Below are 17,906 nucleotides of genomic sequence, written 5' to 3'. Positions count from 1 at the left end.
GTTTTGAAATATGTTGGAAAAAATCATGTAAAAGGCCATCCCTATGGCCTAAGCCTTTTGATTGGTAACCTAAGGAGTTCAGAATCAGAACAACCCATTTCAACAGATATGTATACAAAATGAAGCTTATATGAGTGCAATTACTAAGTAAACTTTCATACATACACAAAATTATTTCATGAATGTTGCTAGCAGTAATATTTTACTAATTGCAACACAAATACATAACACATATATAAACTGGAGATGATGACAAGCAAAGCCAAATTCTGATTGTGAAAAGAACGAGAGTGGAACAGCCACAATATAATAATACAAATTGGAAATGATGTTTCTGTCCCATTAGTAGAAAAAAAAACTCCTTTAACTTTCACCCCATTTTTGTTTGATTCAGATCATTCATCATTTGTTTGAGATTCAGATCACTGAGATTCGGATCAGTAGTTAAATCCGGTGCCAAAGAAAAAATATTATTGTACTTTTGTTATAACCGAACCATAGATCACTGTGAAGAAATATTTGAACAGCCCAGTGTTACCATTCTATTAAAAGGCAATCTGCACTTAAAAAAAGGACCACCGCCAGGATTTTTAAATGTTTACATATACGAATTTTCAAGGTTTTCCGATAATCATAAGCAACAATTCAAAAGAGCTTGTTCTTAAAAGGTGTGCCTTATTCCCACTTTCCTGGGCAACAACCACCGGATAATTTACTTCTGAGAAAGCATGAACGACATAGCGTTGTTAACACGACTGTTCCACAGAAATTTGCCACTGACAGCAGCATTTTACACTGTTCCTGGCAAGCGTTTATTAAAAAAGAAATTTAAAAATTTGAGACAATTTGAGTTCCTGCTATACTCGTTTTTGGAACAACTGTGTTGCCACTTCCGGATTAATTTTTTACTTCCGAGTAGAACTTATAACCACAATTCATTGTGCTCCCCTCCAACTTTGGTCTTCCCGTAAAATTATATAGAGGAAGTTGCCCTCCAGACTGCGTCCGTCCCCGATTTTCTTCCGGTTACCGGGAAGGGACGGTGGGAATTCAAGGACACTCTTTTTTTCCCCACTTTTCAGCACGAGTCGCGCAGGCGGGGTGTGTTTTTCGTTCTCGTTTATATTTCTGTCCTGAAGACAAATGTCTGGGCTGATCAATTTCGAAGATGAAGAGGAAGTGAAAGTTTATTTGGAAAACCTGGGAACAGAATATAGTTTCCAGTGTTACAAGGAGCACGATCCTGACGGTACGGTCGGAGCAGCGCTGGAAACTGATGATCGGGAAGACTGCAGTGTAATTTATATCTCAACAGGATTATACTATTAAATCTGCGGATATAATCTAAATCAGCGTTTCCCAACCTTAGGAACTTGAAGATGCGTGGACTTCAACTCCCAGAATTCCCCAGCTAGCTGGCTGGGGAATTCTGGGAGTTGAAGTCCACGCATCTTCAAGTTCCTAAGGTTGGGAAACGCTGATCTAAATGCTCTTAAGATCGATTCACTTCTTAGAGTGTAGGGTTGCAGGCTGAGTTTAATAGATGAAAGGTTTCTCCTTTTTTCTATGTCTTTACCTATATTCCCCGGGGATAAAGTAGAGAGATATGATGCTATCTAATATGACTATTGTGAAGTATGAATTCTTGTTATTTTGTTACATGCATGACTTAGGGATGTACCACTAAAAATGCTTCTTGAAGGAAGGCAGATCCTAATCATGCTAATTCACAGGATTTATGTATTTTTATAGCATTAATTCCTATACCCATCTTCAGGCATAACTATATTTCCTTATTATCTTTAGTATGGAGTGAGTAGCAGAATAAACCACATGAGCATATTTACACAAAAAGAAATTCAAATTAGTCATAGTATCTCCTTTTTTATAAATAGATCTATAGATACTTGGTTTAGACTAAACCATGTTTTGAAACTAATTTAACATTTTAGCTTCTTTCAAAACTGCTGAGAAAGTAAACCATGGAATAGGGAAGTATAATGTAATGGCAGTTTTGGTCATGTACTGACAAGAGGCATCCCATATTTACCAAATCTGAGGTTATTGAGCAAAAAAAGGGGGAGGGAGCAAACTTGCAAACAGAAATGTAGTACGGTCATAATTTATCTTAGATTTGTTTCCTTGAAAAATTGCAGGTTGCCATCGTTTAGCTGATTATCTAGCTGGAATAAAGACCAACTTTGAAGGAGCTGCAAAAGTTCTAAAGGAGAATTGTGAAAATAATCTGCACAGTGAGAGTTGCTACAAACTTGGAAATTATTATTTGACTGGAAAAGGTGATAACATATTTCCTTTTCTGTTCCTGAGTTTATCTCTAAACGAAAAGAATTCAAATAAAGCTATTGAGGAAATATGTCGTATGTTAGCAGGCATTTATGTCTATTCACCCAGTTGTATTTTGTAAATTATGGTTGATTGCTTACAATGTTGTAATGTTATTCAGTAACTGGTGCTTTTTCCCTTACAGGCGGGCTTCCAAGAGATGTGAAAACTGCTTACCAATGTTTTTTGAAATCTTGTGAAAAAGGAGGGGCAAAATCCATCAATGCTTGTCACAGTGCTGGATTACTTCTACAAGATGGACAAGTAAATGAGAATGAGAAGCCTAATGTCCCTTTAGCCAGAGACTATTATAGTAAAGCTTGTGACAGTAATTTTGCCCCCAGCTGTTTCAACCTAAGTACTATTTATCTTCAAGGTGTTCCTGGGATATCAAAGGATATGAGTCAAGCATTGCAGTATTCCCTAAAAGCATGTGACTTGGGACACATGTGGGCATGTGTCAATGCTAGCCGAATGTACAAACTGGGGGATGGAGTTGAGAAGAATGATGCCAAGGCTGAAACCTTAAAGAACAAAGCAGAAACCTTATACAAAGAACAGAATTCAGCTGTAAATACTTTAACATTTGGATAGTTAACCTAAACAAATAATCTAGTTTGAAGAAGTGTACTTTGTTAAATAGGGCAGGTATTTAATCTCTAGATTTATTCTCTTGAGCGCTCAAAATTTGTAAGTGAAACTTTGTATAATTTATTACATAATGCAATAAAATAATTGGATTTTATGTTACTTTTTATTCTTTTCAACCCAGTGAAATGTTGGAAATAAATTTTTAAAGCTCTAGGCCAGGGTTTCTGCCAATTACGAAGATAGAATCAAAGATTTCCAAAAGCCATTCTCACCACACTTCTTACTTGGTTGTTGTAAAGAATATGGGAATGTGAAGGTCATATTTAAAGTAATATGGTGAACTAGTTCTTAAATGCATTTTGAAATTACATATAGAGAACTAACCATTCAGGTCTTGTGATGCAGAAATGTATGCAAGGCAATAAAACCTATTCCTGTCAAGCAGCAGCTCTGTTCTGGAGCAAAGCCCTTTATTCAATTTCAGTACCAAAACACTTTTTAGAATGTATCTTGGAATCTGACAAGTCATGAGTAGTCCTTGGCTCCCCTATGTGTGCTTGTATGCCCATTTCTGAAAAATAGCATGGAACAGAAATCTTAATTGCGTCTGGATCACTGAATAGGAGAGAGAAGTAGTTAAAATCCTCTTGAAATCCTTAAATCCTCCTAATGATCCTTGTAGAAGAAACTGTGATATGCAAGCTTGTCTATTACAACATATTCTACATAGGACTGCCCTTGAAGACCACCCAGAAGTTTTAATTGGTCCAGATTGTGGTAGCACAGGTAGTAATGGACATGATTAAGTATTATATGGCTCCTCCTATGTGAGCTGCACTGGCTGCCAGTTTGGTTCTGGTTGTGATCAAGTGTTGGCCATTACTTATAAAGCCTTACATAGCATAGTGAGGTTATCTCCTGTACCATCTGCCCAGCTAATTCAATCCAGGGTTGGCACCTTCCGATTCTTTTGATTAAACAGTGCCATCTAAAGGAAGGAAGGAAGTTTAGAAAAAGAGAATGGAATTCTATGCACACTTGCAAAGCTTAGCATTGCACTGAAAAAGTTATCTGTTAATAGACCATTAGAACTTTAAAAATATTGTTAAATTAGTTTCTACTCATTTTTTCAGACAAATGTCTCCCAAATTCACATAAATTTAAAAGAGAAACCTTGCCCACACAAGACAGCAAGGAGATGGATACTGGAAATATTTTATAGTTAGAACACAATCGGCATTATAAGCTAGAAGAAAATGGTGTGTTAGTCATGGAGAAAATTTATGTGGATGCTAGGAGTTTAAAACAACTTGATGGACCACAATAATCCAACAATTATATTTGTCTGGAGCTTCACTGATTTTTTGTTGTTATTGATTGCTCTTGTAGATTGGCTCTGCAACTGGTAAATCTGTTGCAGTAATTTCAGCATCAGAAGCACTGATGTGAATATTTTTTGAGTTAACGCTGAATTATACTGTAGTACTTCTTTTGCAAGAAAATAAGCATATTTTTCTCCATGAAGTATGCTGTGAAAAGCATCTCCAGTAGAAAATAGTACTGTATGTCTCCTATGTAGAATGTTCAAAATTCATCAACTCGGGAACCAACCCCTGGAGAGTTGGAGACTATGCTGATCCTCCTCTAGATTAAGTCATCCTAGGGACAAATGACTGTTTGACATATTCTGGAAGTAAATACAGATAGTCCTCAACTTACAACAGTTCATTTAGTGACTGCTCAAAGTTACAACAGCACTGAAGAAGTGACTTACGATCTTTTTCACATTTATGACCATTGCAGCATTCCCCCATAGTCATGTGATCAAAATTCAGATGCTTGGCAACTAACTCATATTTATGACGGTTGCAGTGTCCCGGAGTCATGTGATCCCTTGTGCAACCTTCTGACAAGCAAAGTCAATGGGGAAGCCAGATTCACTTCACAATCGTGTCAGTAACTTAACAATTGCAGTGATTCATTTAACAACTTTGGCAAGAAAGGTTATAAAATGGGGCAAAATGCACTTAACAAATTTCTCACTTAGCAACAGAAATTTTGGGCTCAATTGTGGTAAGTTGAGGACAATCTGTACTTCAAACAGGAAGTAGTTCAAAGTGTTCCAGAGGTGATGTTGCAAGTGCAACAGTTTTAGAACTCATCCCCAGGTTGCCTTAAAATCCTTTCAGTTCAGAGTATTTTTTTTAAAATATAACTGAAGAAACTAAGTTGTTGAGATTTGCAGTTAATAAATGGGCAATTTTTTAAAGAGCAGCCTTAGCTAAAGAAAACATGGCTGTACATAGCAACTGCCAAGGTACAGATGCTAATAAAAATGCTTTTAGAATTCAGGAACAGCTCATATAATGGCTGGTTACACTCAAGCATGCTCTGATATGAAGAAATGGGATCTGGGTTTTCCCGTCACGAAAATCGGATTCTGTCTCTGAATATTTATTGAATAAAGTCAAGAGTTCAGCTTACGTATACCGGTAAAAGTCTTCAGAAAACAATCTGATATATTTCTCAGTTGTCTTCTTATTTTTGAAAGTTAGCTTAAACACATAGGTCCATGTAGTATAACAAAACCCTGATATTCTATGTACTCTGAAGCAGAACCCCCACCCCACTTCAGGACATTTGTATGGAATTGCAAATTAAATTAAGACCCGTTTGCTAACTTTAGCAGGATGGATCAGCCTAAATGGCCTGTTTCTGTTTCTAGGTATAGTTTTTTTGTCTTCGTCTCTATTTTTTTCCCTGTCACTAGGAGGCATCCAAGGTTTAAAATCTGCATTACAGCATGTATTTCATAGCTGGTCCACAGGAGGCTGATTTCCAATATGAGAAAGGACGAGTCAATCAGCAGCATGATTTTTACTGCAATTTATCATCATTAGACTTTAAACTAAGGAACTAATTTAAGCGCTCAGCAGTTTCACATCCCAAGTTTTTACCCATGGGGATTTTTAAATTGCACTCTTTTACTACCCTTGGGGAGGGGGGGGAGGGAAATGAAGGCATTGTATTGTCATTGGTGGGCTTTTTCATAAATCCATTAACATTCTGTATTTACAAACCATACCACCTGTATTAGCTATTCCTTTTGCTTCCCTCTACATTTTAAATGCTTTATTTTTTTTATTAATATACAGTTTCTTCTCTCTTTTAAGTTTAATGCAGATTTTGTGAACATTACTAGGAAAACTATTACCAGGATGACCTGTAAATTACTGTTCTTGATAATTGAAGAGGGAAAGTAAGAGGATAATGCAGGTTACAGGAGCAATTCAACAAGTCCCTTGAAAAGCACATTAGAGATGATCGATGAAAAAAAACTGCAGGAAGAAATAGGTAGTTCTTTTGTTCAAGGAAATAGAAGTCATAAAAAAATCAGTAATATAACAGCTATCAGTAGAAGCTGGATTTAGAGTGTAGAATGAACAGCAGAAGCAAAACCTAAAAATATAGAAACGGGTGGAGATGCTACAGTTAAGAGAAAGGGGCACTCCATCAGAGCCTCATTTTTTGTTAAAAAGAAAAAGAGAATGTCTGCATTCAAGAAATTGAAACCTAAAGCAAAATGTTGCCCTTTTTATAAGAAATGTGTTCCTGCTTTTCAGTGTTTTATCTGGTCATTGAACAGGAGAGGGAGGTTTTTAAAATCAAAAAGTCTGACTTTTAAGATAGAAGCAGGATAGTGGCTGCACTGTGCTATTCTTTTAAAACAATTAAGTATTGTTTTGCCCAGAATGGGGGGAAAATATGTAATGGTCCATAACTGTTACCCAGATTCCTGGTATCTGAGGCTTTTTAATGGGATGGGGTTGAAATTGTTTGCAACAGCAATGTAATTTACTAAGGACTGGTGGGGGATTTTTGTGTGTATTTACAGCAGTTTTTCTCAACCCTGGCAGTTTTAAGGTATACGGACTTCAGTGGCTAAGGTTAAAAACACTGATTTACAGCGTTAAGCAAGGCTGTAGACATTCTTTTCTCTTACATTTTCAGTGGAACTTTTCCCTCTTAGAACAACCCTTGGCACTAAAGCAATAGAACATGTAACAGCTTAGAAATAATACTTTATATTTTATTGTACACAAATTTATTGTGAATTTGCCTGGTCTCTTCTGGGAGTAGTTTGCAAGGTAGACATTGGCATCACATACTCGAACAAAACCAGGGAAAGTATTTATTCATTTATGAAATTTATAGCTTGTGTTTCCCTCAAAAATGGCACTTCAAACTTACCTTTTCCAACGCAAAACACATTTCTCATAACTCCATAGCTGTATTTTTGGATATGCCCTTTTGCTTCGTATGGAAAAGGACTCAGATTTAGATTCTAGCCCAGTATTTCTCGATCTTGGCAGCTTGAAGATGTGTGGACTTCAATTCCCAGAATTCCCAAGCCAGCGACACTGTTCTAGCCTCTTCAGGTAAGGCAGGTAAAGATCCCAACTTTAAAATCTTGGAGACCTTATGTGCTTGGAAACTGAGCTAGATGAACAAGTTCTGCTTTGTTATAGAGCTTCATCCTCTTTCTCTTCTACAAAAAATGGGATTCTTTTCATGACAAAGGTAACACTAGAAGTGCCGCCCAAACATGTAAAAAGAAATAAAATGGGAAAAGGTATTGTAGTGGGATCGGCTCTAAGTGCAAATTACATCTATAGCCTGTGTTACAGCTTTGCCAGCTGCAATATCTTATTGGAAGATTGTCAAAATAATAAAGAAATAATTTTCCCCTTCAAAATTTGAAAATATACCTTGCTATACGTGATATTACCCAATCTTTTATAATGATCCTTCTGGTCACAGAACTTACTGTTCTGGGAAACATGAGAGAAATTAGAAAATTCTATGGGCGAGGCATTAAGCATAAGAAGATAATGAAAAAATGTGTTTTTTTCATATTTTCTGAAGAGGTTGATTGGTAGATTTTTTAAAAAAACTATTCCACTTTTGTTCTCTATAATAGACTTTGGCCTCTTCATATATTTTGAATCAGTGCAGTTTGGAACTAACTTTATTATATAACTAGACAACCTGTGCCCTGCTGGTCATCGTTGTAGAGATATTTCTTTACCTAAATAGAAAAAGAATGAACAGATGGGGGGGGGCGGGAAGCAGTAGGAACAGGAACAACTTCCAACTTTCTGTTGGCTTCCTCATTGAGTTTTCTTGTGGCAGTCTGTCAAGGTATCTGAATTTTTTTCCTCCCTCCCTCCCTCCCTCCCTCCCTCCCTTCCAGGATTCAGAACAAAGATCTATATGGCATTCCACCCAGTACCTCAACTCCAAGATGAAGTAAAGTCATTTTCTGAATGTGGTCACTCAGCTAACTGTTGAACCATCTAACAGTATCACCTAATCCATATTCACCATTTTAAGGAAAATATCATGAGAAAGTTTATTGAAATCCTTCCTGTGATTCAGATGCACTCAATCGACAGGGTGCTAAACTAATAATTCTATCAAAGAAAGAGGTAAGGTTAATCTGGCACAATTTGTTTGCAAGAATCTCTTGATTTGTAGGATTTCAGAAACACTAATGCTTATATAAATTAATAAGATATAACCAGAGGAAATTGACATTGTCATTGTGTTAATACAAAAATATTAACATTTGAAATGTATGCAAACATTTTATGACATACTCAGGGCACTTCACATCTGTAGAATCCCTCCCCCCCCACCCCCCACCCCCACATTGTGAATGCTCTTATCACATTCAGGGCTGAAGCACAGAGATAATGCTTGCCTTAGGCTGTCTCTGGAAAAAAGAAATGGGAAAATATTTCCATATTGCCACCAAGATAATTGCATGGTATGTCCATGTAGTCACCAGGATTACAATATGACTCAGGGGTGTTTTTATTTTAGTTAAAACTGAGTGATACAATTTGACTGAACTGACATCAGCAGTAGGAACTACTGCTATTGCACTAAAGCTTAAAGTTTAAAATGAAAAATCTGGAGAAACAACACCGGCTAAAAAAAATGAGACACCACACAAGGCATCTGTCACCCACTCCAATCCAAAGCCTAGGAAATCATCCAGATTTTGACGACTTGTTTTAAATAGTGTCCAGGGGGGTGGGCATATGAATTTCAGGGGGAATATTATTCTAGAAGGCAGAGACAATGACAGACAACATTTTCTTCCTAGGTCCCATCAGATGACACCGTATAATCAGAGATCCAGAACATGCCATTTCTGTCAATATGTACAGAATGGGCAGACACTACAAGGAAAGATTATCCCTCACATGATCAGGTGTTACATGCGTATAACATGATCTGTTTACAGCTGCCTGGGGTACTGCATTTTGGGCCTACTACTTCTAAGAATTTTTCAAGGGCAGCCCTATGTAGAGCACATTGCAATATTGTGGATGCAAAATGATCATAGCTTGCATAGTCTGGAAAAGCCTCCTGGTCCAGATATAGGCACAACTGACAAATAAATGAACTTGTAAAGGCTTTTCTGGACACCTACTACGGTGGCTCAGTGGGTTAGGATGCGGTGGCTCAGACAGCCCAAGCCAAATTAATGTAGGACAATTTATGCACCAATCTTTTAAATAATTTCTATAACTTTCAATGTTGATCCATTAACATATGCAAAGCATTGCAGTAGCCAGTTCCTCTTCTATGAATAGCATTATGGCTTGAATAAAAAGCTAAGTAAAAATAATTAGTTATAAGAACAATACTACTGAATCACAAATAGTTCAGAAACTAAATGATTTTCAACTTCTTCAGCTTTTGTGGCTTGATCTAAGAACCTTATTTCATATGTCATCTGTATAGATAATTTTGTAACTACACCGATTCCCTTCTGTTTTCAGGGTCAAGGCTGTCTTTATTTCATCTCATGTCCTTGAGTTAACATTTAATTGCTGTGGACACTTGAGAAAAAAATATTATTTTCTTTAGGGAAAGAGTAAGTTGTGTCTTGCTATAAAATTAGGATTCCTCAGAGCAGGAACAAAACGATTCTTGGGAAAGCTGAATGGAATTACAAATTAATAGGCAGCCTTGAACATTTGAAGGACATGTTGACTTCACTCTTCTAATGGAAAGTATGATAGTGAATGCTCAAAAAAATTAAGTGGGTTGTTTGAGTAAAACAGATTATGAAAGATATTGATTAGAAGAATCATGTCTATCAGAAATCCTTTGAAGGGATGTTGCTAGGTTCTCCAGTGATGAGACTAAAATTCATCCAGCCTGATCCAATTGTTTGACAAAAAGTACAGTAGTTATGGCTTGCAGAAGATATACTGTATGCAATAAAGGCAGAGCAACTGAAGTAGCAATAGCATCTAAAAAGTAAGGAGGGAGAAAGAGAGATAGAAAGAGAGATAGATGATAGTGCAAGTGAGACAGCTCATGTTAAGGTAAGTAGAATAGATAGTTCTAGATCTAGCTAGATGATATATAAATTGTACATCATATTGTATTATACTGATTTCCCCCCCCCCCCATTATTTTGTTAGAAACACATGGTTGCTCAATCCACGTTAGGACAATCACACAGCCCTTTGGGGAAAAAATCATCTTAACCTTAAATTGTGCAGGGGAGAGGAGTCATTAAACATATCAATATAAACCAGAAAGTAAGTAGATAGACAAATTGTTAGGTAGATAGGTATAAAAGTGAAGCAACATAATCAGCAATTGAGTCAGAACTGAAGAAGCTTCTTGGATGAGAAGTTAAATGTCTTCAACGAAAAACAAAGAAAGTCCAGTTGTCTTTTGAAAAAGCACCTTTGGGACAACCATGACCTGGATGACTGAGAATCTCCCTAGACAATCAACAATTAAAATGCTAGCTAGATCAAAAGAACTACAAAATGTAACTAAGCAATGAATCTTGGACTTAGTGATTCTTCCGAACTCTTTATTTAGGTCTGGATTTTGCATTCTTAGATACCCCAGAGGTGAGGAATCTAGTCACTATCCCAAAGAGGAAAAGAAATGCAGTAGTGATGGGTGACTCAATGCTGAGAGGAATGAAAATGGCAATTTGTAAACTAGACAACGTATCAAGGGATGTCTGTCTAGATCCAGGATGTGATGAGAAGCTAACCTGACTTATCAAGCACACTAGTCAGTATCCTTTCTGTTCATTGTTGGGACAAATGATACAGCCAGAAAGATTCTGGGAAAAATGTTACAAGGAGCCAGCTACGTGTCACTCTCCAAAAGGCTTTGACAAACCAGAAGGCATAGATCTAATGAACAGTTGGCTGAGCACTCTGCTCTGTTCACTTAGGCACAAAGCCTGCTGGGTAGCTTGGACCAGTCATTCTCTCTCAGCCCTAGGAAGCAGGCAGTGGCTAACCATTTCTGTAATCTTGCCAAGAAAACTGCAGGGACTAATCCAGGCAGTTGGCAAAAGTATTATTTGGGTGATTTCAATTACATGGGGCAATGTTATAAAGATGCTTTAAGTCAGCGTGCCTGGCTGAGGAATTCTGGGAGTTGAAGTCCACAAGTCATAAAAGGGCCAAATTTGAAGACCCCTGCTTTAAGTGGAAAAAGGGAAGGCTCTGCAAACAGAAATCACTGATCGCTGTCCTGAAACTATCCCAAATTATTATACATGTTCAAGAACACTGGTCATAAGCTGTAGATGTGGACATTACAATGATGCACACTCTGCCCCTTCTGATGGCATGTTGCTCATAGGCAAGTGGGTAGGTGAACTTGCATTGCAACATCATTCAGATAAAACATGGATTCTGTGGGTGCTTTAGAGAGGCTTCTTGTGACACCGTACTTTTCTCCCTTCTCAAGGATGTAAAGGAAACATATTATGACCGCTACTGTCTGACTCAGCCCTTAATTTACAGCCTATATATAAGTCCTCTACTGGTCTATGGCTAATTGTTCTTCCAGGAAAGGCTTAACTCCACCGTGGTCATCATCCTGCAGCTGGCTAACTCTTTGCCTTGGCAATATAATTAGAACTATAATTCTGTACTCAAGTTTAATGTAAAAGTTGATGAACTTTGGCTCCTGTATTATGCATGATAGGTAGATTCACCTATTGAAACACTTGACTTTTTGTAAACAATACGACCTTCATTTCTGAACTTATGTAATGATTTAATAGCAGCCTTTTAGCCATTTTCAACAGAGCACTTTAGAATTTATTTCAGTGTGGAGCAGCTGTTAAAAGGCTCTTGGCATACCTTATACAAATTTGTAAAAGCTGCTACACAGTAATGGCTAATTATTTGTTTGTATCTGCTATTAAGTACTGTGGAAGGAGAAGGTGAATTTGGGCTAGAGAACCAATATATAAAACCAGAGATATTGTAAGCAAATGTTTTAAAATTAGTATACAAAATGAATCCATTTTGTTATGTACTGAGCTTTTGGGGGTTTAATCACATGTGCTGCTGGAGAACTAACGGTTCTCCAGCAACCCAGACAGGATGTCTCCAGTCCTGGCAGCAGTTAACGTGGCGGGAATAATGGGTTCAATCTGATTGGTTGTTCAGAGCATGTGGACTATATATATTGTGCAACGTTACCCCCAAAGCCTCAGTACAGTACAGTCTCACTACAATAAAGCTATGATTCTTCTGTACTCACCTGCCTGGCGTCTTCCCTGCTCTTTAGAACCCACAACACAACACATTTCCAAATTGCTGATGATGGCCTAAAAAAAATCTATTCCTGTACCACTTAATTATCTCCTTCACTACTTTGGATATCTTCCTTTCATATGCCTAGTTGAGGTATATTCTGTGGTAAGACATATTCTAATTTTCTTTTTTTATCCTGGCATTCAAGCAAAGGTTGCCTCCATTTATTGATCTTCCAATATCCGTTGCTAAGCAAGGCAGTTATTAAGTAAGTCATGCCCCCATTGTATGACCTTTTTGGTCCTGGTATGAAGCAAATCACTGCAGTTGTTAAATGAATCATGTGGTCATTAAACAACTCTGGCTTCCCCCCTTGAGTTTGCTTGTTAGAAGCCAGCTGAGAAGGTCACAAATGGTGATTGCATGACCCCAGGACAGTGCAACTGTCATAAATACAGGCCAGTTGACAAGCACCTGAATTCTGAACACATGACCATGGGGATGCTGCAATGACTGTAAGTGTGAGAACTGGTCATACGTCTCTTTTTTCAGTGCTGTTGGAACTTCAAACAGTCACTAAATGAGTGGTTGTAAGTCATCCTGAATTAACCACTAAGCAAAATAAGCTTAATGTGCTTAGATCATCAAGGGAAGGGGAACACTACTGTTCCCCTACTGCCCCCTCCCCGCTATTCCACTCTTCACTCTTTCACTGCCACACTCAACTTTAGTTTTCAGCATTTATTGAGTCTTAATGTTTTGTCAGTTAAACAATGGAAGGGCCAAGGGACACCACTATTAGGCTGTGCTTTGGGCATCAGTTGATTTTAATTCTGCCCTGGTGTAATTTCTTGCCGTAAGAGCTTAGAGTCTTTTTTCTTGCTCCTGCTTAATAGATAATGCTGCTGCTAGTAAAAGTAATGATTAATGTAGGCTAGATAGACTACAGTAGAAGTTTATGATGTCAAAGAACCCTTGGAGAGGACCGTTGATCTGCTATATAGAATAAGAGGAATCAGTAAAGTTTTGCTTCAGAGTACCGTATTTTCCGGCGTATAAGACGACTGGGCGTATAAGACGACCCCCGACTTTTGAGAAGATTTTCAAGATTTTTCGTCTTATACTGTGGAAAATACTTACATGCCAGTTGCCAAGTGTCCGACACAAGCCCGATTCAGCCCCGTCTGATGTAGATGGTGCAAAGCCTCCCTTTTGAAGCCCAAAGGGGCTTTTCCTTCCACCCACCCTTTGGAATAAACGCAAGAGCTGCGTTCACACAACGCGCTCTTCCAGGCCAGACTCTGCACGCCAGAAGCCACAACCACCGCAGGAACTCCAAGTCCCCGCCTTTCGGCAGCCTGCACGTCTGAGCGCAATCCAGCTTTAAGAGCACATTTGCAGATGGAGCAGCCACTGCGTCTGGAGCCAAGCCCCGCCCAGGAGGCGGTTGGCCAGGCGGGCCTGGAAGACACGCTGGAGAGCCGGGCTTGGGGTGGCCATGCTGAGGCCAGCTGGTGAGGGCCGCTGCGCGGTCTGCAGGCGAGAGGGGCGCCAGGCCGCCAAGTACCACTGTCCAGACTGCCAGGAGAGATAGCAGGTAGCAGGGTGCACTCTGCTTATGCTCAGATGCTGCTTGGGCGAGGGGGAGGGGCTTCCTGCTGCTCCCGGGGTCTGGCATTTGCAAGGGGGAGGGGAAGGGGTTTAGAGGCTCTTGGGGGTGGGAAGGGAGAGTCACGTTGGAGGGGGGACTGGACTAAGGAGGCTTGAAGTTGCTTTGCAAGAATGGGGGCGCTCAATTGATTTATGTAATATTTTCCGGCGTATAAGACGACTGGGCATATAAGACGACCCCGCAACTTCTGAGAAGATTTTCATGGGTTAAAAAGTCGTCTTATACGCTGGAAAATACGGTAACTTTGAAATTTTATCAAGTCTCAAAATATTTCTCAGGGCACATAACTGAACATATAAAGAGAGTTGTTTTTCTTTTCAAGAAATAATAAATTACATAGGGAGTCCTGTCTTCCATGGTAATGTACAAGCAGGCAGTGCTCCTCAAAATTTAACTATTTTGTATATTTTTCTTTAAAGCTCAAAGCTTACCCTCGTTTTGCAGTGATGAGTAAATTTCTTTTCCAAATATGTCCTGGCACAGCATTGGAGAGTAGAATTGCCTTATAAATCTAGAAAATGAATTTTGGACCAGGAGCTCAAGTTTCTCTAAAATCAGATATAAAACTTTATTTTATTTATTTCTTGCATTTTTTCCCAGATGCTCTACACACATATATACTCTTTCTCCTGTCAGGGTAAAAAATCCAATAAAGGCAAAAGACAGCACATCAAAAATATCTCACTTTAGAATTCAGAGGTTTGCTTTATTGAAATTTAGAACACACATTAAGTACTTACATTCAATAACTCATTGCATTGAGGACCAACTCTGGACCAGCAGTCATTACAGTAACAGTAACAGTGGCCAAGTGGCCTTGAACCAGGCCCACCCTTGATCTTTTATACCATTTCCCATGTTAAAACCACAAACAGATGGCCAGTACAGTTTGCAATGTTAAAAATCAGTTCCTTGTACTTTCTGCTGATCACAACTTTCCACACAATCGTGTACGTCTGAAATTTGCACCCATCTGTTAGTATCGGCTCCCCATTTTCCACAGTTTCAACCCTTATGTTCCAAATATACATATGAAACAAGCAACTTTGCAAAATCATATTGAGTAAAGTACAGTTATAGTTTGGATTACAAATATTTCCTTTGGATTGTGAAATTGGCTACAGCACATACTTTGGTTCAGTACTTTTCCATGAGGCCTGATTTAGCTCACCTAGGCCTAAACCTTGCATACACGGACTACAGCATATAATTTTTCCTTCCAGACTCTGGTTTTATTCTTATAAGAACCCTGCAATACATTACAGTGCATAATCCAAAATCCTCCAATGAGCTCTATGGCTTTGTGAGGATTTGACTTAGATGTCCTCAGTAGATGACAAAGACTATGAATAACTCATCATATTTGAAAGTAATGGGAGTTTGAAGCATTAAGAATGAAGTGCAGTTGGAGGAGTAGAATTTATTAAACATTAGAGTCACTTCTCAATGGCCAGCCTTTCTGTTTCTCTATAGGTCTGATTGCAGTACAAAGATTATCCAAGATTTAACATGGGCTATTTGGCTGTTAGTGGATGTACTCTTTATCCTTCCTTCTTTCTGATCCTTTTCATACATGTAGAACACACATGTCAAACTGGCAACACCACGTGACGTCGCGCAACGTATCAAGATGGTTTTGCCATTGCCGGCAATGGGGTGGGCGCTGCTTCCAGATGACGCATCCGGCCCACAGGCCGGCAGTTTGACACCCCTGATGTAGGAGGTCAAGACGTATTGTTTCTCATTCCAGAATTCAGAACTAGAATAACGGATTGAAGTTCAAGGGAATGAGATTCAGACTGAATGTTAGAAAGAAATGTTATAACTGTTAAAAGCAGTTTTAACACTGAAACCATTTTCCAAATAAGTGGTGGGCTCCCTTCACTGGATGTGTCTTAGCAGGGTCGGGACAGCCATCTGTCAGAGTTGCTTTAATTTGAATTTATGCAGTAGGCAAGGGATTGGATTCATTGGCCTAAATGGCCACCACCAGCTCTGTTATTCTGTGGCTATAATATATATTCCACGCCAAGCATTCGTTTGTGAATTTGAGCAGAGTTAATTAACCATAAACCAGCTGGAATTATTTATTTCGTTCCAAAAAGGATACAGAGACAGAGCATATCAATTTTGGACAGGCCAGCCTTTTCCACCATGACACCCACCCTTTGGATCATCTTTCCCCTTGAGATTAGTTTTGTCCTGTCCGTGTTGGCCTTTTATAAGGCCTTGAAAAGTAGGCTTTGTGCCCAAGCCAGAGGCCCTGGGTGTGGGTTAGAAGAAATCTCTCCTGATTATATGGATGATTAGTTAGAATATGCCCAGTTGCTGTTTTATTTTCATTTGATTTTTATATTATTTTATGTATTGTGTTTGATTTATTTATTGTAAGCCACCTAAAGGTAAAGGTAAAGGTTGCCCCGCACATGCGTGCTAGTCGTTTCTGACTCTAGGGGCTGGTTGCTCATCTCCGTTTCAAAGCCGAAGAGCCAGCGCTTGTCCAAGGATGTCTCCGTGGTCATGTGGCCAGCATGACTGGACACCAAAGGTGCACGGAACGCTGTTACCTTCCCACCGTAGTGGTCCCTATTTTTCTACTTGCATTTTTACGTGCTTCCGAACTGCTAGGTTGGCAGAAGCTGGGACGAGTAACAGGAGCTCACTCTGTTACGCGGCACTCGGGATTCGACCTGCCAAACTGCCGACCTTCTGATCGACAAGCTCAGCGTCCTAACCCACTGAGCCACTGCATCCCTTTGTAAGCCACCTAGAATCACATAAAAGCCATCCAGAGTTATATAAAAAAGATGGGTGGCTATATAAATCAAATAAATATGTTTGTAAACCGGCCAGTCACCTAGGTGAGATGAATGGAGTAGAAATTTAATAAACTAATAATAAATAAATAAACTAGAAGAAATTGTTCACTGGTGGGAGAAAAAAGTATATATTGTGTCTGCAGTTGCAATCTGTGTCACAAAACTATTTGATCACTATGGGGTTTATCTGTCACCACAACTGAGAATCACAGTCTTTCGGCTATAATTATGGCAATGGAAAAATGACCAAACATTCCAACATAAACACATTCTTTTACAACTGCATTTCAGTGTTGGATGGGAGAACATGAGTGGCAGGATTTTGTTGTGATGTTGTAACTAAGCAGCAATACTGTATGAAGCATTTGGCAAATCTGATTATATTTTTGTAAAATGTTACAAAGAAAATCCTGTGAATGTAATGCCAACAAGTATACAGGAGATATTATCTCACTGATGCCAGCAGAGATGATGAGTAAAATAGAAAAAACCCCACAACTAACAGAAAATTACTTTCCATTCCACTGAACAAGCTGTTCTTTACCTCAACCTATGGCATGTATGTTTTTTCTTCATGAGGGTGTTTTCAAATTATTCCTTTGTAATGTATAAAAAAGAGGCCTAATTTTACTGAAAATGCTTCCTGTCAGGCAAGTTTTTTTTAAAATTTTTTTATTGATTTTCTAATTTTACATTTAAATAGTTAAAAAGCAACATGGCAGCTGAGTTAATCGATCAATAACATACAAATATCTTTAGTTAGTACAAGTCTCAAACTACTACATTAACTATTTCCTCTCTTTTCCCCTTAGTACTTACTGTCTCATGTTTAAACTAATACAATCCTTATCATATCAATTAAATAAAAATAACTTT

General features: G+C 38.6%; 1 protein-coding gene across 1 annotated transcript; it reads left to right on the top strand.

The window, feature by feature from the left end:
- The first annotated feature begins 1,043 nt into the window (after positions 1-1,043).
- COA7 (cytochrome c oxidase assembly factor 7) lies at positions 1,044-3,076 on the top strand. The gene is made up of 3 exons (XM_083360658.1): positions 1,044-1,249; positions 2,157-2,297; positions 2,489-3,076. Exons 1-3 carry the CDS (start codon positions 1,144-1,146, stop codon positions 2,935-2,937), a joined length of 696 nt encoding a protein of 231 aa, XP_083216784.1. The 5' UTR covers positions 1,044-1,143; the 3' UTR covers positions 2,938-3,076.
- Positions 3,077-17,906: the final 14,830 nt, after the last annotated feature.

This window comes from Vipera ursinii (genome assembly GCF_947247035.1).
Source record: "Vipera ursinii genome assembly, chromosome: 3".
In the NCBI taxonomy this organism is placed as follows: domain Eukaryota; kingdom Metazoa; phylum Chordata; class Lepidosauria; order Squamata; family Viperidae; genus Vipera; species Vipera ursinii.
This window is presented reverse-complemented; position numbering and strand designations above follow the sequence as displayed.

Excerpts from the sequence above, each read along its gene's own strand:
- COA7 (XM_083360658.1), top strand. The coding sequence starts at position 1,144 with ATGTCTGGGCTGATCAATTTCGAAGATGAAGAGGAAGTGAAAGTTTAT. Across the intron at positions 1,250-2,156 it reads CAAGGAGCACGATCCTGACG|GTTGCCATCGTTTAGCTGAT; the intron begins GTACGGTCGGAG and ends GAAAAATTGCAG. Across the intron at positions 2,298-2,488 it reads TTATTATTTGACTGGAAAAG|GCGGGCTTCCAAGAGATGTG; the intron begins GTGATAACATAT and ends TTTCCCTTACAG.